The following is a 27,834-nucleotide window of genomic DNA, read 5'->3' as shown; positions in this document are numbered from 1 at the left end:
CGTGCAACGTGACGGAAGTAGAGGTAAGACCCGCTCAAACGCTGGGTCCTCACGTGTTTGTACGCGTGTTTCAGGAGGGCTGTACAGCGCAAACTCAGAACGCTTCTCCTCGTGGACTGTGTGCAAGAGAGGTTGCAGCCGCAGGAGGACCCATGGTTTTGTGAAGAAAAAACGTTTATATTGATATTTAGGAATAAAGAAGTCAACATATCATTGAAAATGCTGGTGTTGTTCGAAACCGCTGCCGGCTATGCTATTTTCAAGGTAAGTGAGAATATGTGGTAGTATAGTATACACGTTCTGAATAATGCATTGTAATTCGATTCCGGTAAGTTAATTGTCACGCTTTTTTTAATCATACAGTTTTTACTAGGGGATACAAATCCGATGACAGGTTTATATTTGTGTTGTCGCTTTTTTGGTTTTTGGGGGGGTTTTTTGCGTTTATCTGCACGAGAAATTTAGGGCCTTCGCATTACAATGATGCAGACAGTCATGTGCTGGCTACACCATCACCACCACGTTGCAGCAGTCTCCCCTCATGGAGTTTTTTTTTTTTTTTTTTTTTTTTTTATAAAAACACATGCAATAATAGTACATTACGACTGTGTTGAGTTCAAGATTTAAATGTGAGCGTGTTTGGATTAGCATCGCTGACATTTAAAAAAGAATTCAGTGTATTAAAATCTGACACGTGCTTTATAACCTGTAATGTGTAATTTGTTAAACTGTTGCCGTGTTCGGGTAACACAACTATTACTTAGAGAGCAATACAAGAATGAATTAATTAGCAAGAGAAACTAACCTCATAAGTTTACAGGTATGACCAAAAGTTTTGCATCACCTAGAAACTTAGGGAAAAGGACATATCAACATAATTAGATATTTTATTTAACATCATGTAATCAAAGAAACTGCAAAACGATACAGTATCGCACAAGTCTACCGGAAGCCATAACAATAGTCTAATAGTACAGTATTTGTTTAGTGTATCATTTCCAAATGTCACATTTCAGTTATGTACTGTATATGGAAAACTACAAAGCGGTATGTAATTCAATATGTTAACGTAACATTGAGCAGGTTTCATTCTACTTTATTAAGCGAAATCAGTTAATTCTGTAGGGTGATGCAAAACCATTGGCCATAAATATGAAAACCAGACTTCCTTATCCTTTATTCAAGTATATGAATAGAATGGTGTTGAAAAATAAACTATTCGTTTAATTTCATGACAGGTCCTGGATGAGAAGAAGCTCCAGGAGGTGGATAGTTTATGGAAGGAATTCCAGACTCCAGAAAAAGCAAATAAAATGTAAGTAAGAATTAAGGTATCTGAGGCTAGCTACACACACAGGCTAAATGCAGTTGTGAGTTCACATTTTGCTCATAACCCTTTACTGCCTACGCAGAATGACCATATTTGGTCATGAATATGATCACTTTGTAAGTGTTTCAAGTTTTCAGACCTGAAATTAGAAATTAAACCCCAGTACATCTACAGAAAGGCATTAAGTAGATCTTTCCGGTGATCTCATTTATTTTGTTGTGGGATTCATTACATTTTTCACATGAGCTGCACCTCCCAAAAAATTATCGCAAAATGTAAAATAATAAAAAAAAAAAAATTAAACTGCCGATTTCAATCTCTCTCCAAGTTTTATATAAGAAAAAAACTTAGAGTATGTGGTAGGTGTGTGATTTTCAAGGACTTCAAATCTGAAATCAGAATTGAAATATCTTGTACATTTGCAGAGCTGCATAAGGTTTTACCATGCATAGCATTTTAGAAAAATCAACCTCCAAAATTGCAAACGCAGACCAGGCCTATGACTTTCCAAAAACTTTGAAGATTGGAAACATAACCCTGTTTGAGATGCAATTATATTAGGACTGGGACAATGGTATTTTGTTTTTTTTTACCATCGATGCGTAGTTTTCTTAAAGAGGCGATGCATAATTGTTTTCCATAACGCAAAACATACGATATTAGAGAATAAACAAACCACACGTTTTCAGATATTATTATTATTATTATTATTATTATTATTATTATTATTATTATTATTTTTTATTTCCTAGGAGATGCCCTTATCCAGGGTGGCTTACAATTGTTACAAGAGATCACATTATTTTTACATACAATTACCCATTTATACAGTTGGGTTTTTACTGGAGCAATCTAGGTAAAGTACCTTGCTCACGGGTACAGCAGCAGTGTCCCCCACCTGGGATTGAACCCACAACCCTCAGGTCAAGAGTCCAGAGCCCTAACCACTGCTCCACACTGCTGCCCCAGATATCTGATGTATGTACGAAAATGAAACGTTTCTGCAGTTTATCTCTTTCTAATTTTAGAGTAAAATAAACCTTAGACATTTCCTATATTCTAATATAAATCAAACGATACCCTGCGAGTTTCTTATTCTCACAAATGGTTAAAATGATTAAAATGTTTCTTACCTAAGATGTCTTGACTGACAGCAACTGGTTAGAAAAAAAATCTTTTGCAACAAAATCCAACGAAGTGGGAACACCAACCAATTCAACTTTAAATTAATTATTCACAAGTCCAACTTATTTTATGAAGTCCATGGTCCAGAACGATTTACTTTTTGGTTTTTTTTGAGAAAAATGATGACATCCACACTCTCCGGTTTCAAAGAAGAACAGAGTTTGTTAACTATCGTCCCGGCCTTGCTGAACACCCGCTCACTTGGGACCGATGTTGCTGGGATACTTAACATGTTCATTGCCAAGGTTGCAAGTTTTGGAAAGCGCGTCTGGTTATTTTTCCACCACAGCAGTGGATCTTCGTTTCAGAGGCATATGTCATCACTTCTTGTCTGATTAAGCTTTCCTTGGAGGTCATCTCTGGTTGCTGCCGTCCACGAAATAATAATGTAAATGCTTGTTCTGTCTTTGTTTTCTTTTTAACTGGTAAGTCACTTGTAGTTGTAGTGGCACGGTTTGTGTCGTTAGCGGGACTGCTGTCCGTCAGCCTGAAGCATTGCTTCAACTACAGTGGCTTTGGCTTGTTCTGATAGGAAATACAAATTGCAAAATCGGGGATCAAGGAATGATGCAAAAAGCAGTGGCTTAACTTAATCGCCTGGGTCATTCAGTTGATGTAAACGAAATCACTGTGATAAATTACACAGTAGTTTTTTCTCTCAAACTTTGTGCATATGGACTTGGCAAAGCAGGTGTTGTGTCCCCATCACAAGCTTCAACGGGAACTTCGCTCAGTCAGTATTTTATCCCCGTTACAACTGGGTACATGGAACTAGCCGTAGTGTTTTTCTCTGCACTTAACAGTACTGTAGCTATTCCAATGGCTGAAGTAGAGGGGGTACCTTGGCCATTTAGCTTCCACTTCTCAGTAGTTAGATCTAAAGTAGCCGCAACAGACTTTTTTTTTTTTTTTTTTTGTCAAATCAGGGTTTGAAAACTGCAATTACTGTGCACTTCAACTCAAGCAGACGTTCAAAACATATAATATATACTGTGTTCCATCTTGTTTGCACATCCTGTATTAACTTTAGTGGCGCCTTTACTGTGTTCAGCATTTCTGTTTTTTTTTTTTTTTTTTTTTTTTTTTTTTAATTTAGTCGTCGCCAATTTTTTACCCCAGTTTTTTTTTGTTTTTTTTTTTAACCCGGGCAGCACCGCCCCCTAGGAACTCCCGGTCACGGTCGGCTGTGACATAGCCTGGATTCGAACCTGCGATCTCCAGGCTATAGGGCACATCCTGCACTCCGCGCGGAGTGCCTTTACTGGATGCGCCACTCGGGAGCCCGACATCTGTTTGTTCTCTATTTAAAGCACTCGTTGCCAGCTCGCTTTTTTTTTTTTAAATGTGCAACCAGTCTTCTTGCTGTTGCCTCGTGTGTACGGCTTGAACATCCTTCAAACTGTTTATATTGTGCCCTGCACAGCGCATACTTGCCACGCCATTATAAAGTGCCCCAGTATGATCGTTTACATGCGTAAGTAAAGGCATTGCTCTGCAAATGTTTTGACAGGGCATTGCGTAGCCCACAGCAAGATTTGCTATCGGATTTTTAAATGCAGCTCCCTCCATGATGTATCAAAATCCACTATCAGGTATGTTATTTCTTTTGCTCTGACACTTTTTTTGGCTCAGTTCTTTCCATGAAAGCAAAGTTTCACAAATGCCGTATTTTATCTTTCCATTTTGTTCTTTAGAAAAAAAAAAACCTTCCAAACATCGGACGGCATTGTTAGTAATTTAACTGAGAAAGCTTTACTCCTGTAGCAGCTATACTGGTATTTCATTGGGTTTGTCCTGTTCACGCTTTTGACTGAGTTCCTGTGTTGAGTCTAGAAAATGTTTGTGCGTAGATGTGTGTGGGGGGCGGGGTTTTGAAAGAAATGGAAAGCAAGGCGGGGAACTAGAGTACCGTTTTTATATAATTTAATTTCGACCTAATAAAATGGATTAATGTAACGACATGTGGTTTCACCATATACATTTTGTTTTGATCCATCGATGGGTAGTTTATCTAGCAATGGTTATTGGACCGATTTGATCCATCGTCCCAGCCCTAAATTATATTTAAGTATAAAAATAAAGAAACGCAAGATATTAAGTAAAAAATAGTTCAACCGCAACTTGTTTTTACCACCGATACTGACGTCTCATCTCTGTGTTTTGGCACTCCAAGGAATGTCTCAGTAAATGACAAAGATGCATATACGACTCCTTTAGACGTGTACATTTTTAATCCAGTCATTTGGAGATCATCAGCCTTCTGGTCGGAAGATCGCCCAAATGTTTTGATCTACCGTCATGGTACTTCGGATCAGCACCACTGTGCAGAAAAAGCAAAACCGCGTCTCCGCTAGTTTTGCAGAAAAGCATTGGTGTGCTTGACACGCTCTCGATCGATTTACGTACAGGAGTGCACTCACTTCAGTAATGAATGGTGTGTGTGTACAACAAACAACCGCAGCGAGTGCCGTTTGTAAATACTGTTGTCGATCCAACTGCAGTGTGTGTACGAAACCTGAGAGTAGGCTAATATATAGTGCCACATCTTGTGTCTGGCGGTCCAACAACTGCAATGATAAATTATTCTTGACAATTGGAATAAATATTAGGACTATGCCAGTAACACAGAACGCCCCTTGAACTAAAACATGGCACAGATGTTTCAGCTAGCGTGTATCAGACCGGAAAACCAAAAGTAGGGGAGAGGGGATGGGGAGTACAAATGATAGCACTGCAGATGTAACAATTCTTTGCTCAAGCCAAGGTGTATGAAACCAGTGGCATTAACAGGAGTGTCATAATATTATGATTAGGGCTTCTGTTCAGTTTTTATTAGTTGTATTTTTCTTATTTCTTATTCTTATAGTGCTTATTTTTTTATGGGCTTTTGTTTTTGATATACTGTGTGAAATGTGTTTTCGGTTACTTTCCAAAATGCTTGAGCTTTTTTTTTTTTTCTCTCAATATGTATAGTAGTAACTCGACAGTACTTGCACACTTAAGTTGTACCTTCTTTCCTTTGCTGTCTTCCACAGTGACATGCCTATGGTCACGGGCACATTCTTCTGGGGTTTTTGTGTGTAGGCATTTTTGTACATTTTGCCACAATTCTGTTTTAAATGCTCTATCTTAACTGTAATACAGCTTTAAATCCTGCTAACAAGCCTCCATTCCTGATTGTAATCTTGTTTTAAATCTTGCAAGCGGAGTCTCCAATAGAAATGTAGGAATGTGCTGTCACTCAGTAGTTGGGGCGGGTTTAAAGTATTCAGAACGAATCGATGATAGATACAAGTGAGGAAGGCGGGACATTGCCCAGCAGCACTGGGAAATGTATTTATTATTATTTTTGTAATAGGTTTAATTTTTTAATGGGAAAAGGGTAAAGTGAATTGATTTAACCATTTCCACAGTTTTTCCAGTGTTTATTTGCTATCCACCAATTTCATTTCTTTTGTAACAGGTGTTTTATTGGTTAAAACCGAAAATCAGAAGCCCTAATTATGATAGATATATCTGAATTGGGCTCATTGTTTGACTCTCAGACTGTATACTCGATATACCTTCTGTGATACGATACATGAATATCTATGTGATGGCTAAATATCTATTGCTTATCTGAACTTTAACTAGATGCTATAAGCCATTTTTTACATGTGAATCATATTTGTTTTCATTTAAACATTTTAAAATGCATTTATTTTTTGTGTTGCAGTGTGAAACTCAAACACTTTGAGAAATTCCAAGACACAACAGAAGCTCTGGCAGGTAATTTGAAATAGAACCCTTAAGTTGTAGCTTTGTAGGACTGTTGACAAACAAATCTAATGTCAGTTATATGACCAATAGATAAATGCTTTACGCTCTTTGTGTATTTAACATATTTTAAAATCTGTTGCTAGCGGCCACTGCATTGGTGGAAGGAAAGATTGGAAAGAGCCTGAAGAAGGTCTTGAAGAAAGTGGTTGCAAAGGAAGCACATGAACAACTGGCCATCAGTGATGCTAAACTGGGAGGAGTAATCAAAGTAAGACATTCCTCCAATTCATTTCAAAGCGTCCTTCAGTACTTTGGCAGTAATTCACGTGCAAGCTAGGTGTATTATACCAATTTCACGCTAGGCTTAAATATGGTCGTGGCTTGGCTTTCGGTATTTGTACTCCTGTGCAGATCAAAGTGGATTTTAACCCTTTGCAGTCCATTTATTAACTGCGCGTCAGGCTCGCCAGGTCTAATTAATTTTCACACGCGCAGTTAATTTTATACGCGCTGTTTAAAAGTGTTTTTTTTCACAGTCAAACGGGTTTAAATGGCCCTGCATATCAACAAAGCACTCACTAGGCATCTCCAGCCCCGCCTCACCCTTTCGTTTGCTATAGCGTTCAGCTATGTAAGAAATAAATAATAATAATAAGTCGTACATACCAATCAATCATCTCCGGATCACTCGTTTTATCACCAAACTCCTCAATAATGCGATCCAAGTCATTATTTTATTACTATAACATCTGAAAAAAGCTCTGCAAATGTCCATGATAGTCTCTGTGCGCTGACACACTCAGCCAGCTTGTTTACTATGAACGCCCCGTTATCTGATACCTAATACCATGTATGACTATTCATGAGATACACCTTTTTTTTTATTTTTTCCCGACTTGTCTCGGCTCCTGTCGCTCCCACTCGGCAATTGAATGGTTTTCTCGGCTTTTTCCGGAGAAAAAACGACTAAACACCCGTTTATTGCGTTGCTATAATGATGTCGGACCCAGTCCGACAAAGGACCTGTGAGGAATAATTGCAATGTCGGACCCAGTCCGACAATGGACTGCAAAGGGTTAAAGCACTGTATCGGCTAATTGTCTTTCTGCACTGCAGCCTCTTCACTAGTTATCTGTTCTGAAGACAACAAAAGGGTTTGCCCTCAAATAATTTAAGGAGTAGAAGGGTTGTGTGTGAAATGAACTTAGTTTGTTTGCTCAAATGCAAGTTGAAACTTAATTGTTTTTCCCTTTCTCTTGTAGGATAAGCTGAACCTGAGTTGCGTACACAATACTGCTATTGCAGAGCTGATGAGGGGGATTCGTAATCAGATGGAATCCTTAATCACTGGCCTGCCTCCCAGGGAGATTAGTGCTATGTCTCTTGGTTTAGCTCACAGGTATCTACATTTGAATGTTCCTTCTTGTATAGTAGAAGCATATTCAGGCCACTGCATTTTGAAGGGAGCATACGTACTGGATGGTGCCTCTTTATTATATTTTATAAACCAAGAGATGTGAATGGTTTTCTGTCAGTGTTGATACAATATGCTTACAGGTAATACAATCCCTTCAAGTCCCACCTACTCCGTATGAAATGTCATATGGCTACGGCTCACGGAAAGCTCCAAGCCAGGTAAAGGCACATTTGGAGGAAAATGATAACTCCATATTGGAGAACCAGAACAACTCGGAATGGTGTCAAACATCATAAAATGAGGGACATGTAAAAATGCAGTTATCATGACAAGCTACTTTCTCATTATTTTTCTATTTTGCTTGTTCTTAAATAGTTTGTTGAAGCAGCTGACTCATTTTGCATTTTGTTCACAGCTTGTCCCGCTACAAACTGAAATTCAGCCCTGATAAAGTGGACACAATGATTGTGCAAGCTATCTGTAAGTACTGTTTTTGTTTGTGTTTATTTTAGAATAGCCATCTGGATAGTGATTTTAAAGTTTTGATTTTAAAGTAAAGCAATTACATAGATAAGCTTATTATGGACGAAAGCTGAAATTACTACTGTGTTCACTTAAATTTACTGAAAAGCGTGTCTTGTGTAGTAGTAAAGGGTTTCATAATTTCTTCTATCTGAAATGCCTTTCTTTATTACAACATTAAATTCATCAAAGTGTACTAACAATATAACTTCAAACAGCCCTGCTTGATGATTTGGACAAAGAACTGAACAATTACATCATGCGCTGCAGAGAGTGGTACGGGTGGCATTTCCCTGAAATTGGAAAAATCATCACAGACAACCTTGCCTATTGCAAAAGTGTGAAGAAAATAGGTGAGTATCAGGTGCCCAGTGTGGCGTGAGATGGGTATAAGGGAATATAACCCCTTCACTTTGAAACGTTGATGTGGAACAAGTTGAAGGTTACGCTTCATTGCATATTTACCTTCTGTATGTTTAAGTACATAGTTACTTGTTTACACATTCTGATGGCCAGTCACTGAAGCAAAATCTTCTACACGTGTATGTAGAAATCCATACACTCCTGTTGTAACATAGTTTAGACCAAAACGTGCAATAAAGGGTTACAATTGTGCCAGTCACACTCAATACAGAATTGCTTATTTTAAACTGAGCACCCACAGCTTATCAAACGCACCTTGCCTATTGCTAGACAATCTGATTCAGTGTACAGTAACATGCATAAAGGGTTAATCCTGTTGCATGTTTTAAAGATCAGTTTCTGTTGTAGCAAAGGCTTCACACAGCACGTAATTGACACTTTACACAGCTGACCAGGTGCTTAATAATGTGTATTCCATTCTGCAGGGGTCAGAACCAATGTTGCCACCACAGATCTTTCAGACATTTTGCCTGAGGAGGTGGAGGGAGAGGTGAAAACGGCAGCAGAGATTTCCATGGGGACAGAAGTGTCAGAAGAGGATATTGGGAACATTCTGCACTTGTGTGACCAGGTATGTTTGATTTGTAAAGGTTTTGTTCAGCTGCTAATGGATGATGCTTAGTTAACCCTTTGCGGTCCATTTATTAAATGCGCGTCAGGCACGCCAGGTCTAATTTATTTTCACACGCGCAGTTAATTTTAGACACGCTGTTTAAAAGTGTTTTTTTTCACAGTCAAACGGGTTTAAATGACCCTGCATATCAACAAAGCACTCACTAGGCATCTCCAGCCCCGCCCCACCCTTTCGTTTGCTATAGCTTTCACCTATGTAAGAAATAAATAATAATAATAATAGTCGTACATACCGATCAATCATCTCCTGATCACTCGTTTTATCACCAAACTCCTCAATAATGCGATCCAAGTCATTATTTTATTACTATAACATCTCAAAAAAGCTCTGGAAATGTCCGTGTTCTCTGTGCGCTGATTCACAGGCAGCCAGCTTGTTTACTTACGACCGCCCCGTTCTCTGATACCAGGGCCATGTATGACTAATCATGAGATACGCCTTTTTTTTTCTTTTTTTTTTCTTTTTTTTTTACTTGTCTCGGCTCCTGTCGTTCCCACTCGGCCATTGAATGGTTTTCTCGACTTTTTCCAGAGAAAAAATGACTAAAACCTGTTTTTTGCGTTTCTGCAATGATGTCAGACAGGGTCCGACAATGGACCTGATAGGAATAATTGCAATGTCGGACCAGGTCCGACAATGGACCGCAAAGGGTTAATCAGTTGGACCGTTTTTATATTTGTTTTTACTTTTTTTTTTTTTTTTTTAGCATCTCCGTGCTTTTAAACAACATTCTCTCAAAGAAAATACATTGGTTGATCATAAGCAGCGGTGATGAGGATGACGTATTGTCACGTAACTGAATAAAACATGTGGGTTTTAAGTCACTACCTCATCTGAGCTGCAACATGATTGGTTATTTGTATTGCTGGTTGTAAGCCAGCTTATGCCTTCAGTCTCTTTCAGCTATAGATCAAACCACATGTTTGCACAAACAAGCAAGGTGGAAAGGTTGGAATAAATTGGAACCCAGAACTGTGAAGCACAGATTACCTTTTGTAGCATTATGGCCTCGGTATTGGCATTCGTGGTATTGGGCAGCAGTGTGGTTAGGGCTCTGGACTCTTGACCGGAGGGTCGTGGGTTCAGTCCCAGATGGGGATACTGCTGCTGTACCCTTGAGCAAGGTACTTTACCTAGATTGCTCCAGTAAAAAGCCAGCTGTATAAATGGGTAATTGTGTGTAAAAAAATAATGTGATATCTTGTAACAATTGTAAGTCGCCCTGGATAAGGGCGTCTGCTAAGAAATAAAATAAATTTTGAACATTGTTGGTTTCTGAAAACAAGTTTAACCTTTCAATTTCTTCCTCTTCAGGTAATTGAGATCTCTGAATACCGTGCGCAGCTTTATGACTACCTGAAGAACAGAATGATGGCCATAGCTCCAAATCTTACTATCATGGTAGGAGAACTTGTTGGAGCTAGACTCATTGCACACGCTGGTGAGTTTTTGTTTTTCAGTATTTTTACGTTAATATTTTTAGTGCTGGGACGAATATTTGAACGAGTATTTTTTGACATGTATTCGGATACAAAAATCAGATGTTCGTATTCACTACAAATGACAAATACCTTGCACTTATTTACCGTCTCACCAGAATTTGTGCGACAGTTTCCATAAATGGCAAATGAAAGAGCTCTGTGTGAAATGTGAGATTTAATATATATATTGAGCGTCTTAAGTTTGACAGCAAAAAGTAAACAATCCAGATTATGCGCACACACGCATAGTTATCTCTATGGAAAGCCATCTGGGACAAATGCATTGTGCTGCTTTAGAGTGAGTTAGAATCTCATAGGATAGAAAAAAAGGCAAGCGCGTCATTCTGAAGTCCTTCGCTTAAACGGTTCCCAACTTCCTGAATGTTGTGCAGTGATTTTTATATAGACTGTGTGTGTGTGTGTGTGTGTGTGTATGTATGTGTGTGTGTATATATAAAATTCTGTTGCGACTTTGTTATGTGGAATGTATGAACAAGAACCCTTTCCCCTTCACTTTACAATGCCATTTCCATGTTTTGTTTTATTTGAAGTGTTTTAAAGTTATATTTCAGTATGTTTGCTTTTTCAGCTACAGAAAGGCACAAGTAAACCATGTTACTGTACTTTATGAAAACGTGTCTGTGGCCACTGTTTACTGTGAAGAAATGGCAAGGAATGAAAAAAGAGAAATAAATAAAATGCGTTGTCAACTTTATGTACTATTTATTTTGGGACTAAACAATGTTTAACTTGAACTGCTATTTGGCAACCTTTTGTTTGGTAGTTAATTCTCTGGGGTAAAGTAAGTCATACACAACTTACTCTGTACTCTGATTTTTTTATTTCAACATGTTACATATTGTAAGGTCTTGCTGTAAAATAAAGGCACGCACACACAGGAACCACTGCCATGCCCCCTGCCCCAATGCTGTGTTTGCCTGCGTTCAGAGCAATATTGGCTTTTATTACTTTTTGAAAAACAAACTGATATCCAAACAAAGATTAAAATTGAGCAAATATCCAAACATGAAAATTCTGTGTTCGTCCCAGCACTAAATGTTTTACACTTGGGCAGAATTATATATTTTCTTAACTTCCCTTGATATAACCAACATACCTACTTGTAGAGTTCAAAACTGTTTGTGCAGAGAATACTGTATTGTACTTCCTACTTGCATTAAAATGAAGGGTGGTTTCAATGATGATGCATTTCCAAAACTTCCTGACTTTTCCTGAGGGCAAGTTTAGTCACTACCTCGTCTGAGATTCCCCCTTGCAAAGAATACATTCAATTAAAGTTGAGCATATAAAGTTTTAAAACATATTTGACCAGTAATGCAAAGCAATCCTTTTCTTAATGTCATACATTTTAACATGCCCTCCTTTTCGGGATATCTTTTGACTTCCTCTTGGTCTTTCCCTTGCAGGATCGCTCTTGAATTTAGCAAAACACCCGGCTTCCACAGTTCAGATCCTTGGAGCAGAGAAAGCTCTCTTCAGAGCATTAAAGACAAAAAAGGACACTCCTAAGTATGGTTTGATCTACCATGCATCATTAGTAGGACAGACGACACCAAAAAACAAGGGAAAGGTAGGAGCAAGTTTAGCTTGTGTTCAGAACCTGATGCAACAAAGTGTTCTAGTGTTTGAAACATTAGATTTATATTTTATGAACAGCTGTAGCAAGTTTGTCACAAGTTATTTTGAGTGCTGCCTGATATTAAGCTTGCTGCCTCTCTCTCTTGTGCAGATCTCCAGAATGTTGGCTGCCAAGGCTTCCCTAGCAATCCGATACGATGCCCTGGGTGAGGACACAAACACAGATCTGGGAGTAGAGAGCAGAGCCAAGCTGGAGGTCAGGTTACGACATCTAGAAGAGAAAGGGGTAAGTTTGTCCTTGAGCATTCATAGTCTACTGAATGGATAAAGAGCTCTAAAGGCTTGTAGCTTGGCAAGAAAGTAATGAATTTCTGCTGCATGAATAAAATGATTACCAGACAATTGGATGCAATATTTGTTACTATGATTTACTTATGTACCTGTGTTTTATTTTGTAGTACTTCATTTAAAACTCTTAAGACTCTACAACTCCCTTTTTTGAGGACCTATGTAAGCCTTGTCGTTGTATTTTTATTTTACAGATCAGAAGGATAAGTGGAACAGGAAAAGCAATGGCAAAAACGGAGAAGTACCAGCATAAAAGGTGGGCACTGTCTAGACCTAAATTCAAGGATTCATCCTTCCTTGCTCATTGATAATGATTTCTTATAATTGCCTGATCAACCACAAGGGCAACTTCAGTCACTACCTCATCTGAGAGCCACCCCCTCCCATTATGCAATACATGCAAATGTCTGAGGTCCACAAATAACCCTAATATGTTATATCCCTTTCAGTCACTGCATGTACAATTGTACCATGTCAAGTTTCCTATCTATTTTATAATACATAATGTTTTTTAGTTGTCAAGGAAACTTCTCAAACTCCTTAGAGTTCACACAAACTGTATAAACATTGGTATTTAGATGACTTCATTATTTGAATTCCTTTTTGCAGTGAAGTGAAAACATATGACCCATCTGGAGACTCCACGTTGCCCTCAGTTTCAAAGAAAAGAAAATTAGAAGAGGAAGAGGAACCGACTGAGGTCAAAGTGAAGAAAATGAAAAAGGAACGCATGCCAGAAGGTTGGTGCCATGTAAATGTAACTTATTTAGCACAGTGAGGCTGTCAGTAATGTACAATAGAAAAGTGAATATGCGAATTAATACAGAGCAACTACTTTGGTTTTATATTGTTTGTATTGATTGAAATGTCAGTTTTAACCCAGGGATTTCTTACAAATTAACAACTGCATGGAACCCTGCACTATAAAGTTGTGGATTTGGAAAATTAGTGTAGATTTTTAAAATACTGCATTTTATACTGACTGTTGCTAAAACATTGCTGGGGTTAAATGCCCTGTGGAATCTGGAGAAAGTGCAGATTTAATTTGTCACTGTTTGTAACACAGAAGCGGTAGAGGAGGAGGAGGAGGAGGCAGAGGAGCCTCCAAAGAAAAAGAAGAAAAAGGAAAAGAAGCATGAGCCGGCTGAGGAGGAAGAACCTGCTGCTGTAGAGGAAGTAAGTTTCAGGCTATTTAGAAATCCCTTGAAATTATTCACAAGTTCACTCTTTTTCAATGCATCTGGCAGGATATAGTTTGAAGAATGTCTCAAACTGGAAATGTCATGTTATGTTCGAGACAAGGTCAATCAAGTTATGATTTTTTTTAAATAGAATGCTTTAACACTAGAACCACCGGGTTTATGCTACTACCCAGAACCGCCAGCAGTAGTCATTTTGACGGGTACATTTTAAACAGCTTCAATATGAAAATGAAACACAAACTATCAGATACAAATCAAAAGATGTATTCATGAACATGCATAGCAAAAACACTATTTAAATGAAAAGGCTTTATTTTCAAAATTAGCACAAAAAAATGAAACTAATATACATTTCAAAAGAAAATAGTGTACAACTGGTATGTACATAGCACGACTTCAAAAAATGAAAAAACATAAAACATTTGAAAACAAAATAGTGTAAACAACGGTAAACTGGTATATGTACATACGAAATTGTAAAAACGAAGTAATTATAAAAATAGCAAAGAAAATAACTTGATTCCCAGTTTAACATGAACACGCTTTTCAGGGAAACATACTTCAAAGTAGCCCCCATATTAGCACAATCCACACACTTATCAACTTATGTGCATTTACCACATATTGCTCTTTCACACTGGGCACAGATATCAGAAGTTTTATTTTTATTGCATTTAGTTACCTGGCATTGTTTTCTGTTGCGTGTGTCACTTGGTGCGCACTGTATCCAGGTTGAGCTGCGATTCCCAACCGCTTTGCAGTTTTCTGATCGAAATGTTTCTGCCAAGACTCTGTGGCTAGCATCAAGATGAAATCTCTCCTACTGATATTTTCCCTGGTGCATTCCTTGTGCAAAAAAAAAAAAAGAATTGATGGCTGCCATGTCCAGTACATTTGTAAAATACAGCAACTGGGCACTGGTGATTTGCTTTCACAGAGTACTAAGTTTTGCGCAGATGGTGGAAACTCTCTTCTTGCTTTGTTTACTGTTCCAACAAAGCTTTTTTTTTTCTTCAACTGTTTTGTTAATTAGTGAAATAAAATAAATTGTAATTGGTAACATTCATCCCTTTTCCTAAGTGGTTACATCAGCCTATGTACCACATTGTCACCCAGTCTCTGATCAGCGGGTGAGTTTCATCTTTGCACAGGTAGGGGTAGGGTCTGCTGCCGGACAAAACTTGATCCCAAATTTGACAGGTTTGTTTGACATGTGTTTTATCCAGTGGTACCATGCTTTTGTCGGAAACAGCTGCTGGTCCATGCAATGTTTTATGTTCAGCTTGAAGCAGGCAAATGTGTCTTCAGTGAAGTCATTCCAAACTTCTGATGCCAAGGCAAATATATCTGTAGTTGCTCTGAAATCAAAACGCAAAAATCAAGATTTCTCAATTCTTGTAATAGTAATATTATAAGACGGCAGACTGTATGCTCATGTAGATAGCCAGACAGCAGTTCTCCAAGGAATTGATAGGATTACAATAGATATTTGGATAACACATATGTAGAAACAGCAATATTCTATTCAAATACATACTGCTGTAAACAACTGGAGGTAGAGATGACAAACTGGCTTGTATACAGTGCCTATAGAAAGTCTACACCCCCTTTCAAAATTCACCTTTTGTTGCCTATAGCCTGGAATTAAGGTGCATTAAAAAAAAAAAAAAAAAATTATCTACACATCCTACCCCACAACTTCCAAGTGAAAAATATTCTAGAAATTTGTAGAAAGTCAATTAAAAATAAAAACTGAAATAGCTTGGTTGGATAAGTGTCCACCCCCCTTGTAATAGCAATCCTAAATTAGCTCAGATGTAAGCAATCGCCTTCAGAAATCACACACCACTTGTGTTAAATTGTAGTGATTCACATGATTTCAGGATAAATTCAGCAGTTCCTGTAGGTTCCCTCTGCTGGGTAGTGCATTTCAAAGCAAAGACTCAACCATGAGCACCAAGGCGCTTTCAAAAGAACTCCGGGACAAAGTTGTTGAAAGGCACAGATCAGGGGATGGGTATAAAGAAAATATCAAAGGCCTTGAATATCCCTTGGAGCACGGTCAAGATGATTATTAAGAAGTGAAGGTGTATGGCACCACCCTGACCCTGCCTAGATCAGACTGTCCCTCCAAACTGGATGACCAAGCAAGAAGGAGACTGATCAGAGAGGCTACCAAGAGGCCAATGGCAACTTTGCAAGAGCTACAGGCTTTTATGGCCAAGACTGGTCAAAGTGTGCATGTGACAACAATATCCCAAGCACTCCACAAATCTGGCCTGTATGGTAGGGTGGCAAGAAGGAAGCCATTACTCAAGAAAGCCCATCTTGAATCCCGTTTTGAAGTATGCAAAAAAACACTCTGCAGCCATGTGGCAAAGTTTTGTGGTCTGATGAAACTAAAATTGAACTTTTTGGCCTAAATGCAAAGCATTATGTTTGGCGCAAACCCAACACAGCGCATCACCCAAAGAACACCATCCCTACTGTGAAGCATGGTGGTGTGGGCATCATCATGTTATGGGGATGTTTCTCATCGGCAGGGACTGGGGCACTTGTCAGGATAGAAGGGAAAATGAATGGAGCAATGTACAGAGAAGTCCTTGAGGAAAACCTGCTGCCCTCTGCAAGAAAGCTGAAACTGGGACGCCAGTTCACCTTTCAGCATGTCAACGATCCAAAGCACACAGCCAAAGCTACACTGGAGTGGCTAAGGAACAAAAACGTAAATGTCCTTGAGTGACCCAGTCAGAGCCCCGACCTAAATCCAATCGGAAATTTGTGGCATGACTTGAAGATTGCTGTCCATCAGCGCTCCCCAAGGAACTTGACAGAGCTTGAACAGTTTTGTAAAGAAGAATGGTCAAATATTGCCAAATCTAGGAGTGCAAAGTTGGTAGAGACCTATCACAACAGACTCACAGCTGTAATTGCTGCCAAAGGTGCTTCAACCAAGTATTAACTCGGGGGTGGAGACTTATCCAATTATGATCTCTCGGTTTTGTATTTAATATATAATTTTTTTCTCAATAATTTTTTCCCCCTTAACTGTGGAGTATGGTGTGTAGATAAGTGGAAAAAAATCCTCATTTTAAATGCATGAAACTCTGAGGCACTGACGCAACAAAATGTGACAAAGGTTCAAGGGGGTGTAGACTTTCTGTACTGTACATATAAAAAATAGCGTATTGTAGATTATTAACAATGAAAGCATGTATTGTAATAAGATGTCAAAATGACGGCTTTTGGTGCTTATAGGTGGAAGAGCTTATAACTTATTTTTGCGACTTTTTTTCTTTTTTCCTGACTTTCAAACGCCATCAGGGTATGTAATACATGTATTTAGGAAAAGTCAAGAACGGACAACCAGAGTAATTTTAAATTTTAAAAGTGAAAACCATCAAAATGACTGCCGTGGTGGTTCTAGTGTTAAACTCAGGAACAATTGTTTCTTCTGAATTGTTGAATTTAAACTTTTAAAAGCATCACTATCTGTTTGTAGCTAGATATTTTCTGTCTCGTATTTCCAAGAATTTTGAAGTTTTTGTTTGGGGTTCTTAACTACCCTCTTGTGGTTTGGCTTTCTCTAATATACATTTCTTTGTTTTAGACCTCAGAGAAAAAGAAGAAAAAGAAAAAGAAGAAAGCAAAGGAAGAGGAGGATGAATAAAGCGGCATTTCTGTTTAGTTTTGTTTTTGGCCATACCCAGTGTCTTTGTCTAATTTCCCTTAAACTTTATACTGTTTTTAGTTTCATATACATTAAGTAGTCGCTGCCATATGGTTTATTATATGACCCTTGTATTTAGGGCTGTCATTTTAATTTGTCCCCATTTTGTACAGATACAGATCTTGCTGTAAAACATTTTGGACTACTGTGTTTTTTGTTCTTTTTCTGCATCCAGTTTCACAATGTAACGCTAGCTACGGGTATTAAATATATGGGCAACACCACTATCTATGAAGAACTTGGAAGAATTAATGCAAGAATGTTGTGTCCATAGAATAATGCTGTGCAGAGTATTAATCTATTGGACATTTAAGTACATTGTCTCTTCATTTGGGTTTTCACCTGCTCATTGGGGGAACAACACGCCGATATTATTAATTTCTTAGCAGATGCCCTTAGCCAGGGCGACTTACAATTGTTACAAGATATCACATTATTTTTACATACAATTACCCATTTATACAGTTGGGTTTTTACTGGAGCAATCTAGGTAAAGTACCTTGCTCAAGGGTATAGCAGCAGTGTCCCCCACCTGGGACTGAACCCACGACCCTCTGGTCCAGAGCCCTAACCACTACTCCACACTCCTATAAATCTCATAACCTTAAATGACATACTGAAGCTGTTTTAAAGATTAAAACAGGGATGCAATGTAAGAAAATAACAATATGACAATAGGAACGGTAACTTCTGCAACTACCGTATTGTGTTAGTTGTAGTTTCAGTCTTCCAGACCCTTTTGGGACAAGAGGTTTAGTGGATTTAGATCATGTGGCCCCACGTATTGTTTAAGTTGCTGGGTTTTTAAAATGTACAGTACATTGTAATGCACTGGATGTCAATACTGGGACAAAATGTTGTCCTGTAATAAGGAAATTCTGTGAGGAGACAAAAGTTTGGTTTTCACCATTTTTTTTTTTTTTTTTTTTTTTTTAATTCTAATTAACACCTCAAATTTACAATGTAACATGATTATGTGCAGATTAATTTCTTGGATCTATGGATCATTAAAGATGGGGACTATCTGTACACCACCTTGTACAGAAAACCTACTGATCGTAATACATTGTTACGAGCAAATAGTTTTTACCCACTACACCTAAACAACAGTACCTTATAGTCAGTCTGCAGTATTAGTCGAAACTGTAAACGCAAGTCTGTTTTTGAATAAAATCTTTCTGATATGAGGGTCAGATTTGAAAATAGACATTATAAAAACAAATATCTTAATACTGCCGTCACTAAGATCTCTTCAAAATCTTGAGATGAATTTTTTTTTTAAGACAAATCTAAAATGAATACTAAACTGGTTGTTAATTACAAAATATTCCAAATGTGCAGAGAAATTAAAAAGGGGTAATCAAAAGACATTGGCATATTTTAAAATCTGATCACTCTATTTCTAAATTATTCTTGGACTCACCTTGACTAACTTTTAGACAAGGACAACATCTAAGAGATACTTTAGTGAGGGCTGATTTTCCCCCTATTGCAATACAGTATCTACTGACCCTGATACCAGATGGCAATTGTAGATGTGGCTCGTGTGCACAATGCAACAGTACTTTAAAATTCCGGTCTTTCAAACATCCACTTACTGGTGAGGTTATTCCTATTAAGGGTATTATTAGTTGTAAAACTATGGGTGTGATTTATATGATCTCCTGCCCTTGTGGCAAGGCTTACTTTGGTCAAACTAACCGTTCCTTGAAATTTAGCTGAACACCGAAGCTCAATTCGATGCAGAAATACTATTTATCCTGTTGAAACCTTTAGTTCCTTATGGTATGAATGTGGAATTTGATTTTAAAAGTTTTTTTGATATATTTGTATATTATAATCATGATATTTAGATGATGTTTTTTTCAGTATTACTAAATTAATTATTTTGGTTTTGTTTCCTTGATGTATATGATTCAATTCATATTTGACTTTTTTAAATAATAAATGAAGTATCTGTTTTTTTGTTATATATATTTTATATATGTTGCATTTTAATGTATGATATTTATCTATATAATTATCTAATTGGTAAGTAATTAACCATCACTGGTATTCAATTATCTTCCTATCACTTCCATTAATCACCTGCGTGTGTCTGTTGCCTTACCCTGATGAAGGTTCTCATACCGAAACGTTGGTTAATAAAAGAACATTTTTATTTTAAAGGGATTGCTTTTTGAGTGTGCAGCTTATTTTCTCCTTTTTATATAATTTTGGCACTGCCTTGTAAACCTCACTACTTTATTGGTGTGCGTACCTCCTTTGTAACTTCTGAAGAGAACCATGTGTGTAGAATAAGGAGCTAGCCGTCAAGAAAATCATCTTTAATAAACATTTTAATTTAATATTTTTTGTGTGTTCTACACCAGTGCTACTCAACCCCTGTCCTCGGACACCTGTGTCTTTGGTGTTCATTCCAACTGAGCTCTCAATTACTTCACTAAACCCTTAATGGAACTAATTAGCTTGATTAGGCCTTTTTAATTGTTCTCCGCTCCTAAAAAGTTGCAGATTTCAAGTTACTTTTAACATTTTATAGTTGAGCTGAAATCTCCCAGCTGTTGGTAAGAGCTGAAAACATTTTGAAAAAATTCAAAAGGCCTAATTAAGCTGTTAAGTAATTGAGAGCTCGGTTGGAACGAAAACCAGAAGACACAGGTCTCTGAGGACGAGTTGAGAAGCACTGTTCTACACAACATTAAAGTTGTGCCGGGTGCGTTGTCCTTTGGAATATAAATAACATTTTACCTAAATTTATTTGCCATGTAGAGAATAGATGTTGAACAGCTGCATAACAAGGGAATGCTAAATCAATACATACAATTAATGTTTCCCATCTGCTTTCTATGTTTATTTTGCATAGGTATTTCTAGTTAATGAAAATAAAATACTGCTTGCAGCTGAAAATAATTTAAATAAAACCTGGTTTTGATAAAGTATAACAAAAGGAGTAGTGGTTAGGGCTCTGGACTCTTGACCGGAGGGTCGTGGGTTCAATCCCAGGTGGGGGACACTGCTGCTGTACCCTTGAGCAAGTACTTTACCTAGATTGCTCCAGTAAAAACCCAATTGTATAAATGGGTAATTGTATGTAAAATAATGTGATACCTTGTAAGTCGCCCTGGATAAGGGCGTTGGCCAAGAAATTAATAATAAAACACTAGTTTCACATAATACATAGTTCTTTAGGAGAAATCAAAGCAACTTAAATACTCTTTTTCACAAACATGGGATCTGAGAGAACTACATCCGGTTGAACCCGATTGTCAGATAAAAATAACCTGAGATGGTTCAACTGATGGATGTTTCTATACAAAGATTTGTTTGCTGGTGGCTAAAACATTCCATCTATACTGACAATTGGAGCATTTACGTAGGAAAAGTATTTTTATGACTTTAGCATTATCTGACTATTTCACTATGGAATGTGTGCATTTAAAAATATAACCCAAAATATACTGTTAATTGCAGACAGAAGAATGAAACGCCTATATAGCAAGTACAAAATCTGATAAATAGCAATATGATAATTCATTGTTTATTGGTGGGGTATAACCTACGTATTTAAGTTGTCAGCAGTAGTTTAACCTAATAACTTATTAATTACATGTACAAAATAAATAAATGTCAATATTTTAAGTTGTTTTACTATATTCTGTTAGGAGATTCAAAACTCCCCAGCAATGTACAGAAGAGTAACCTCTCTCCTTCCAAACCAACTGACAAGAAAGACCAGACCAGTCATTTTCAATGTAGAGACAGTCAGCAGATCTCCACCTTTTAATTTGGAAAATTCAATCAGATAATTCTGGTCATAACATAGGGAGTCCATTGTACTGTCCCTCCCACCTTGAGCAGCACCTTTGTGAAGTGTGCTGCGAAATAAAAAGTGCCGCTGAATACAAGCGTTTATAAGTCTGTCAAATAAAATAAAATAATACAGTAGTTATGAGTTCAAAAAATATTCATGTCATCAATACATGCTAATGAAATTTACCATGTAAGCACATTTTAACAAATGCATATTATATATATATATATATATATAAATAAAAACCTTGATAATGACCTCTGCATAGCTGAATTGAAATTGTACTACTTGCCCCTTCAAAAGTGCCGTTCTTGTTCATTGGTCCTGCTGCCCCATTAAACTGTACAGAAAGTTCCAAACAGAAACAGTGAATTCAGGGCTTCAAGGCTCTTGAGTTGGAGAGGTTTACATGAGGTTAGCTGACATTCTAATAGTGACAGTCCCAGTGGTGTAAGGCAGGCTTCTGGTCTGTCTCTGGTCAGTGCCCAGTTGCATTACCACCTTCTGAAATGCTCCTGTGATCAGCTTCCACTTTTACCTGGCTCAAGCAGACTGAGTTGTTCTGAGCTAAAGTATCACATAGAAATAAATCAAAATGTGATGAATTCATATTAATTTACTTTATACACATTGTAATTCATAAATAACCCATAACAGGAAACAAGTATGACAGATATAGTGTGTTATTTATGAATCGTCCAGTATGACAGAGAGTACTTAAAAGTAAACGTACATTTAAAGGAGTGTCTACAATTCTGCATCACACTTTGGTAGTCATGCTCCTTCATAATGGATACCAGGCATTGTTTCTGAACTAGCTAGCTAGCTAATTAATTAATTAATTAATTATAAATAAATAAATGAATAAGTACAAATTAACAAGCACTTTGCTGTGTGTCTACTTGAGTTTCTAAAGCACTGTTTTTGTCTGCCGCTGGGACAGAGTTCCATTCATTTCTGCTGGCAGCAGAGGAATATCAATGCAGTTTGAATTGAGATGGATGGTTTCATGGCGCAGATAGAAACGTGCATTGAAGCTTTACTTCAGGAGAGCTTACCAATGCTGGCCGGGTCATCCACAATGTGTACTGGAATGGTTTGCCCGTCTTCCAGCAGGATCTGGTGCATCCCCCCCTCCATGGAGCTCTCCCCCACAGCAGACACTGCCACCAGCTGGCCCATGCCCAGGAGGCTGGGGTCAGGGATGGACACATTGACCAGGGTGGGCGGCGCCATCACATTCTCTGAAAGGGAGGCACTGGGCTGCAGGAACTGCGTGGGACTCAGGAGCAGAGGGTGGGAGTTGGAGAGGCTTCCCGAGTCCAGGATCTCTGTAGCCTGGCTGACTGCTGGGAGGGGCTGGGCATTCACTGCCATCAGTGCAGGCAACCCATCAGGGGGATTGAATGTGGGCTGCAGATGGATTCCCTTCACCAGGAAACAAACAAACAAACATCACAATACACAATATAGCAGTGGTCTTGTACACGAAACCTAAAATGCTATAGAAACATAGATGAAAATACACGTTCCATATTTTCGTTAACATATGGTTGCAATAGCACAGAGAATCGAAACGGGGTGAACCAAAAATCTGAAACATCTGTTAAAACTGTCATAGGGTCATTCCAGCTTCAAAAAGCCAATGAAGCATGGTTAAGGGATGTCATTTTTCTAGGTCTGTATCATCAACCGCAAATAGAGGAAACATCTCCCCAAAATTTGGTCCACTTTGGGACTGGCTTGACTTGGATAGTCTCAAATGTGTTTAAATTGTTCTGGAGGGATACAGGAAAATTCTTTAGCAAATCCCTCAAGAAATGTGTGCAGGAAACACCTGAGAACTGAGTGCTTACCATGAGCCTTAAAACAAAGTCTGTCAGATTTGCTCATTGTGAGCACAAGTGACTTCGAAAGGAAAGATTTACACAAAAGCATGTAGACAATCACTCACCTGTAACTGTGCAAATATCTTGGGCTGTAGGGAGGAGAAGGAGCTGAGGAGCTGAACTGCCTCAGGAGACAGAGTGTCACTGACTTCCAGATTCCCTGCCTTTGAGATCATCGAATCCACCGGGGCTTCTGTAAGGATACCAACATCCAAATCATCCAAGAGCCATTTATTCACACAGGGTTTGAACAACTACTTACAGTCAAGGAAATGTCTACTTCTCTATTTGTGTACGTACTATTTTGTAACACTGCAGGTTGTGCAATACATTTTAAAACTGCTTGGAATTTTTTTAAATAGACAAACTTCTCGGCTAGTGCCTTCATCAGTGTTGCTTGGAATGTAGGATATTACCTTCTATTGTTGTTGGAGCAAGTGTCAATGTCACTGTATCTGTTAATGGGTTTCCACTGTCTGTAGTCCACTGAAGCTAATGAAAAGAAAAGCGAAACAACACTTAAACATTTGATGCTTTTTAACTTCCATATCCTCTCCAGACCTTAGGGTCTAATGGAATGCAAATACAAATCATATAGGGAGAGCTGTACTATACAACGTGATATCCACCTGAGAGGGGCAAAAATCATCTTGTATCTTACATCTCCAAACTGTATACCGGTAACTGCTGTATAACATCAACATCAGGGGTCTACTTCTGGCATGTCAGCCGAGTTTAGCAACGCATACCCTTGTATCAGCTGCCTCTGGATTATAATCAGGATTTTCTTGGTGAAGGGCCTTCTGTGCCTCGTGGATATGATTCTTAATGTCATTCACTGTTGGAAAGTAGCACAGGTTGTGTCTTTCAGGAACCTCGTCTGCTTTGAACATTTTTCGCTCTACGAACTTCCTGAAAACGGGAATGCAAAACAAAAAATTAGCATCCTGTTATCTTGCTCAGAATACACAAGACAGACAGTAAGCATTCTGCTGACCTTAAAGATAGATAGGTGAAGTATGAGCTGCTCTGTATGTATTAATCTGAGCAGAGTCAACAGCCATCACATTTTTGGTGTCCTTAAAAACTGGTGAAACTACGGGTCAGCACCTGAACTTGAGGTCCAGGTCGACACCAAAGACTTCAAGTTACCAGACCTCGCCTTGGGCATTGAAAAGGATTTGTGGAAGTATTGTGACTTGCGTAAATAAAAAAGTAAACTTTTTATTTTCCCCTGCTAGAAAAGTAAAATATTATAATGGTTTAAAATCACTTGTTTTCTGTACACATGACAGGGAAGGAAAGGTCCAGTATTTATATGTCTGTGGTCTATATCACACGATTTTGAAGAATAATTTCTTACCAAGTGGACACAAGAGGGCGACAAAGTGCTGAAATGTATGGCTGAGTACAGTAAGAGGATGCACTGCAGGATTTCAATGCTTTGGTTTTATCCTCATCTAGCAGTATGTTTTTTAAACATACTATGCAGTGCCATGAATAAACAGATGCAATGAAACCAAACACTTAACTCACAAATCATTAATTCTGAGTTAGAACTACATAAAAAAAAAGTAAGACATTAGCTAAAAGGTTTATTTAGTTGACTTCTGGTGTTCACTTAATCGAAATGAAAAAGAGCTTGTAAATTAAAATGACCTTAGCTGTTTCCTGACCATGTAGACCTGGTCGTATCCCTGAGAGACCAGCTCACAGATCTTCTCAGCCACTCGTGGGTGCAGGCGCGAGGGAACGCAGCTGGTGTCCTCTCCCGGCACCTCCTCCTCCTCCTCTTCCGGCTCCTCTTCCTCAGGCACAGGCAGGGGGAGCTGAGTTGTGGGCGGAGTGAAGTACGCAGTCTCCAAGTCATGGTACTGGTGGGCCTTTTGAGTGGGCAGCTGAACATAATACCTGTCAAGTTAATAAAGAGGTGATAACATTTAAAAGAGAGATAGCCAGGGGGGTTAAATCCAGTTTCTTACCTTCTTACTTTCCCCTTCTAGTTATTTGATTTTAAAACTGTTAAACCAATGCTTCCTGGTATCTAATAAATCTCTGTGCTCTATGTCACATAGTCTGATTGAAGATAGACCAGGGGCACAAATGTGGCGCTATGGCGCTAGTGCCAGGGTACCCTTATATAGCACCAGCAACAATAAATTCCGGCACCAGTAGACATATCTGGACTATTCACATGACCCACCCACACTCATCCACATACACAAGAGAGAAGGTTTGTGTTGTGTGCGAAGTTGGGGGGTTGGGGGTTGGGGGGGGGGGCTTGATTAGGGTGGGAGTTGATAATTTAGCACCAATAGGCTTTCAGGTGCTAAACTTTCAAAACAGTTTAGCACCAAATTTCAAAATGATTTGCACCCCTGAGATAGACCAATAGACTGAATCCTGTCTACAGTGCTGGAAGTTATTAAGTACCAGGAAGCAAACAGTCATTTTTAATGTACTACTGTGTTGTAATAAAAAGGGCATTTCTTTCATCAAAATTAACAAGCAAAAACCTAATCTCTGTTTGTAATCAGTACAAGACGACAGGAGAAGGTTTCCTAAATTTGTAAAGCTGGTAATAAGCGGGATACAGTATTATACACGAGTGACTGAACATCGGAAATGTACCTCAGCACTCCTCCTGCCTCCCACAGGCTCTTCCTGAGATTCAAAAAAGCTTTCTCTTGTTCTTGTCTGACAATTTTCTTGTCGATTTTGGGGTCTGTTGGCACTCTGTGTTCAGGGAACTTCTTTACCTTCTTGATGTAAATCCTGGGGGGAGAGATTAATATCACGACAACAAAAACAGCTTAAGAATGGCAGAGAAACAAAAAATACTAATTTCCATATAAATGAATGCTCCCCTCTTTGAAATGGCTTCTAAGGCTGTGTTCACACTGGGTCCGTTTAGAGGGTTTGGTCTGCACTTGGTACGGTTCTGTATGTTTGGTGTGAAGTGTGAACAACAAAGTCTGCTTGGGAAATGAGAGAGGTGGTCTCGGTCCGTTTGGCAAACTAACCAAGTCTGGTTCGCTTGTTAAACGTCAGTTGTTATCATCTGCAATAAATTCACTCGATGTTTAATTTTTAAACTATTATTGTGTTATTTTTTATACTATTATTTTTGGCTTCAGAGTTGCTAAGCATCAGTAAATTAAAAAAAAAAGTAAAGTTTCAAATTACTTTGTTTAATTCCGACATTAGCAGAACCGTGCAGAGTTGCGTAAACTGCATGCTCCTACTGTAGGTATTTATTACATGTATTCATTAAATTAGTGAAGTGCTCCCCCAGTGCTTTCTTTCACAGCAACATGTAAGAACCTAAAACATGCTATATTAAAAACCGGAGCAATACATCAATAGTTGCCATGTTTCAATATGCCTTGCAGGATACTGTAAACATCCAGTTCACACACCATATAAATGAGCCGCGTGCACCTGCAAACTGCAAGGTCCTGATAAAAAACATACTGAAAAAAAAGGAAAGGGAACCAAAAAAAAAAACAACTTTAGCTCACAATCAAATGAACTTGGTCGCTTTGCTCGCAGATACAATTTTAAAATATTGATATTGTTACTTTTTTTTTAAAGCAAGAATCTGTCTTTGTAAGATGCAGTTGCACCAAAGGTTGCGTGACCCTCACCTTGCTGGACAGGTTGCCTTGTATTGCTGGTTTGGGTTGACCTCATTCTCTACAGTCTTCTTAGGCTGCAGTCCTTTCCGTCTTGGTCCAAACTGACACTCCATCACGATAGCTCTGCTGCCTGCGTCAGAAACAGTCACAGAATATGGACAGATTTAACAGCGCAACACCAGCGATTAAACTCCATAAACCAGAATGTGGGCTTTCAAAGATTGATAAACCATATGAAAACATACTACATAATGGGTCTCATCATCCATCAGACTTTCTTCCAACTAAGTAAAACCCTATTTAACTGTAGCTCTGCCACTCGTTAGTAATCAGGCCCCACTTATTGTGTAAAATCTGATAGGTCACTGAGACCCTGAATGTATCCTGCGTATCTCGAATCCTGCGCAGACTTGCCTGCATTCACAAAGGGTATCCCGTCGTAGGGCACGTACTGAGACTTCCACATGAGCCTGGTGGCCGGTTTGGCCGGGCTGGGAGACTGCCGTGTCCCCCACACGCTCTGAGTCTGCTGCTTGTGCAGCGTCAGCACCCCCTCCAGCTCAGCTTCGTTCATACAGTAGCCGCGGTACGAGTCACCAATTTTCTGAATTCCAGTATAATTAAAATAAAACATTTGGGGTAAACAAACAGCATGCAAAATAGAGAGTAGGTCAATAGAAAGGGCAGCAGTGTGGAGTAGTGGTTAGGGCTCTGGACTCTTGACCGGAGGGTCGTGGGTTCAATCCCTGGTAGGGGACACTGCTGCTGTACCCTTGAGCAAGGTACTTTACCTAGATTGCTCCAGTAAAAACCCAACTGTATAAATGGGTAATTGTATGTAAAAATAATGTTATATTTTGTAA

At 38.5% G+C, this 27,834-nt stretch overlaps 2 protein-coding genes and 1 non-coding gene across 8 annotated transcripts in view; 2 read left to right on the top strand and 1 right to left on the bottom strand.

Annotated features, from left to right (window-relative positions):
* The first annotated feature begins 14 nt into the window (after nt 1-14).
* On the top strand, nt 15-17,765 carry LOC117426853 (nucleolar protein 58-like). Its single transcript, XM_034044982.3, has 15 exons — nt 15-264; nt 1,239-1,315; nt 6,231-6,283; nt 6,418-6,542; nt 7,537-7,673; nt 8,107-8,171; nt 8,432-8,566; nt 9,062-9,207; nt 10,585-10,711; nt 12,179-12,342; nt 12,502-12,636; nt 12,893-12,954; nt 13,308-13,438; nt 13,765-13,874; nt 17,511-17,765. The coding sequence occupies exons 1-15, from the start codon at nt 220-222 to the stop codon at nt 17,568-17,570; spliced, it is 1,572 nt and encodes a 523-aa protein (XP_033900873.3). The 5' UTR covers nt 15-219; the 3' UTR covers nt 17,571-17,765.
* On the top strand, nt 10,031-10,114 carry LOC117427231 (small nucleolar RNA SNORD11B). Its single transcript, XR_004548216.1, has one exon. It is a non-coding gene; the product is annotated as a small nucleolar RNA SNORD11B (small nucleolar RNA).
* LOC117426852 (calcium-responsive transcription factor-like) overlaps nt 14,201-27,834 on the bottom strand; it is a 19,368-nt gene continuing 5,734 nt past the window's right edge. For 5 of the 6 annotated variants that reach the window (XM_059033547.1, XM_059033541.1, XM_059033545.1 and 2 more), the window contains exons 7-15: nt 27,382-27,575; nt 26,981-27,097; nt 25,965-26,108; nt 24,993-25,244; nt 24,083-24,245; nt 23,750-23,825; nt 23,399-23,526; nt 22,503-22,872; nt 18,540-22,011 (exon numbers count right to left, since the gene is read on the bottom strand). In XM_059033547.1, coding sequence (XP_058889530.1) covers nt 21,923-22,011; nt 22,503-22,872; nt 23,399-23,526; nt 23,750-23,825; nt 24,083-24,245; nt 24,993-25,244; nt 25,965-26,108; nt 26,981-27,097; nt 27,382-27,575 — 1,533 coding nt within the window. In that variant the 3' untranslated portion in view covers nt 18,540-21,922. Of the gene's footprint in view, nt 15,259-18,539; nt 22,012-22,502; nt 22,873-23,398; nt 23,527-23,749; nt 23,826-24,082; nt 24,246-24,992; nt 25,245-25,964; nt 26,109-26,980; nt 27,098-27,381; nt 27,576-27,834 lie in introns of those variants that run through there. The other variant, XM_059033542.1, reaches the window with a different exon arrangement.

The sequence above is a fragment of the Acipenser ruthenus genome, chromosome 11 (genome assembly GCF_902713425.1).
Source record: "Acipenser ruthenus chromosome 11, fAciRut3.2 maternal haplotype, whole genome shotgun sequence".
NCBI lineage: Eukaryota > Metazoa > Chordata > Actinopteri > Acipenseriformes > Acipenseridae > Acipenser > Acipenser ruthenus.
This window is presented reverse-complemented; position numbering and strand designations above follow the sequence as displayed.

What these genes read in the sequence shown, in the direction of transcription:
- LOC117426853 (XM_034044982.3), top strand. Translation starts at nt 220, where the DNA reads ATGCTGGTGTTGTTCGAAACCGCTGCCGGCTATGCTATTTTCAAG. An exon ending in CCAGAAAAAGCAAATAAAAT is followed by an intron (nt 1,316 to 6,230) that starts GTAAGTAAGAAT and finishes TTTGTGTTGCAG; the next exon opens with TGTGAAACTCAAACACTTTG. An exon ending in CACAACAGAAGCTCTGGCAG is followed by an intron (nt 6,284 to 6,417) that starts GTAATTTGAAAT and finishes ATCTGTTGCTAG; the next exon opens with CGGCCACTGCATTGGTGGAA.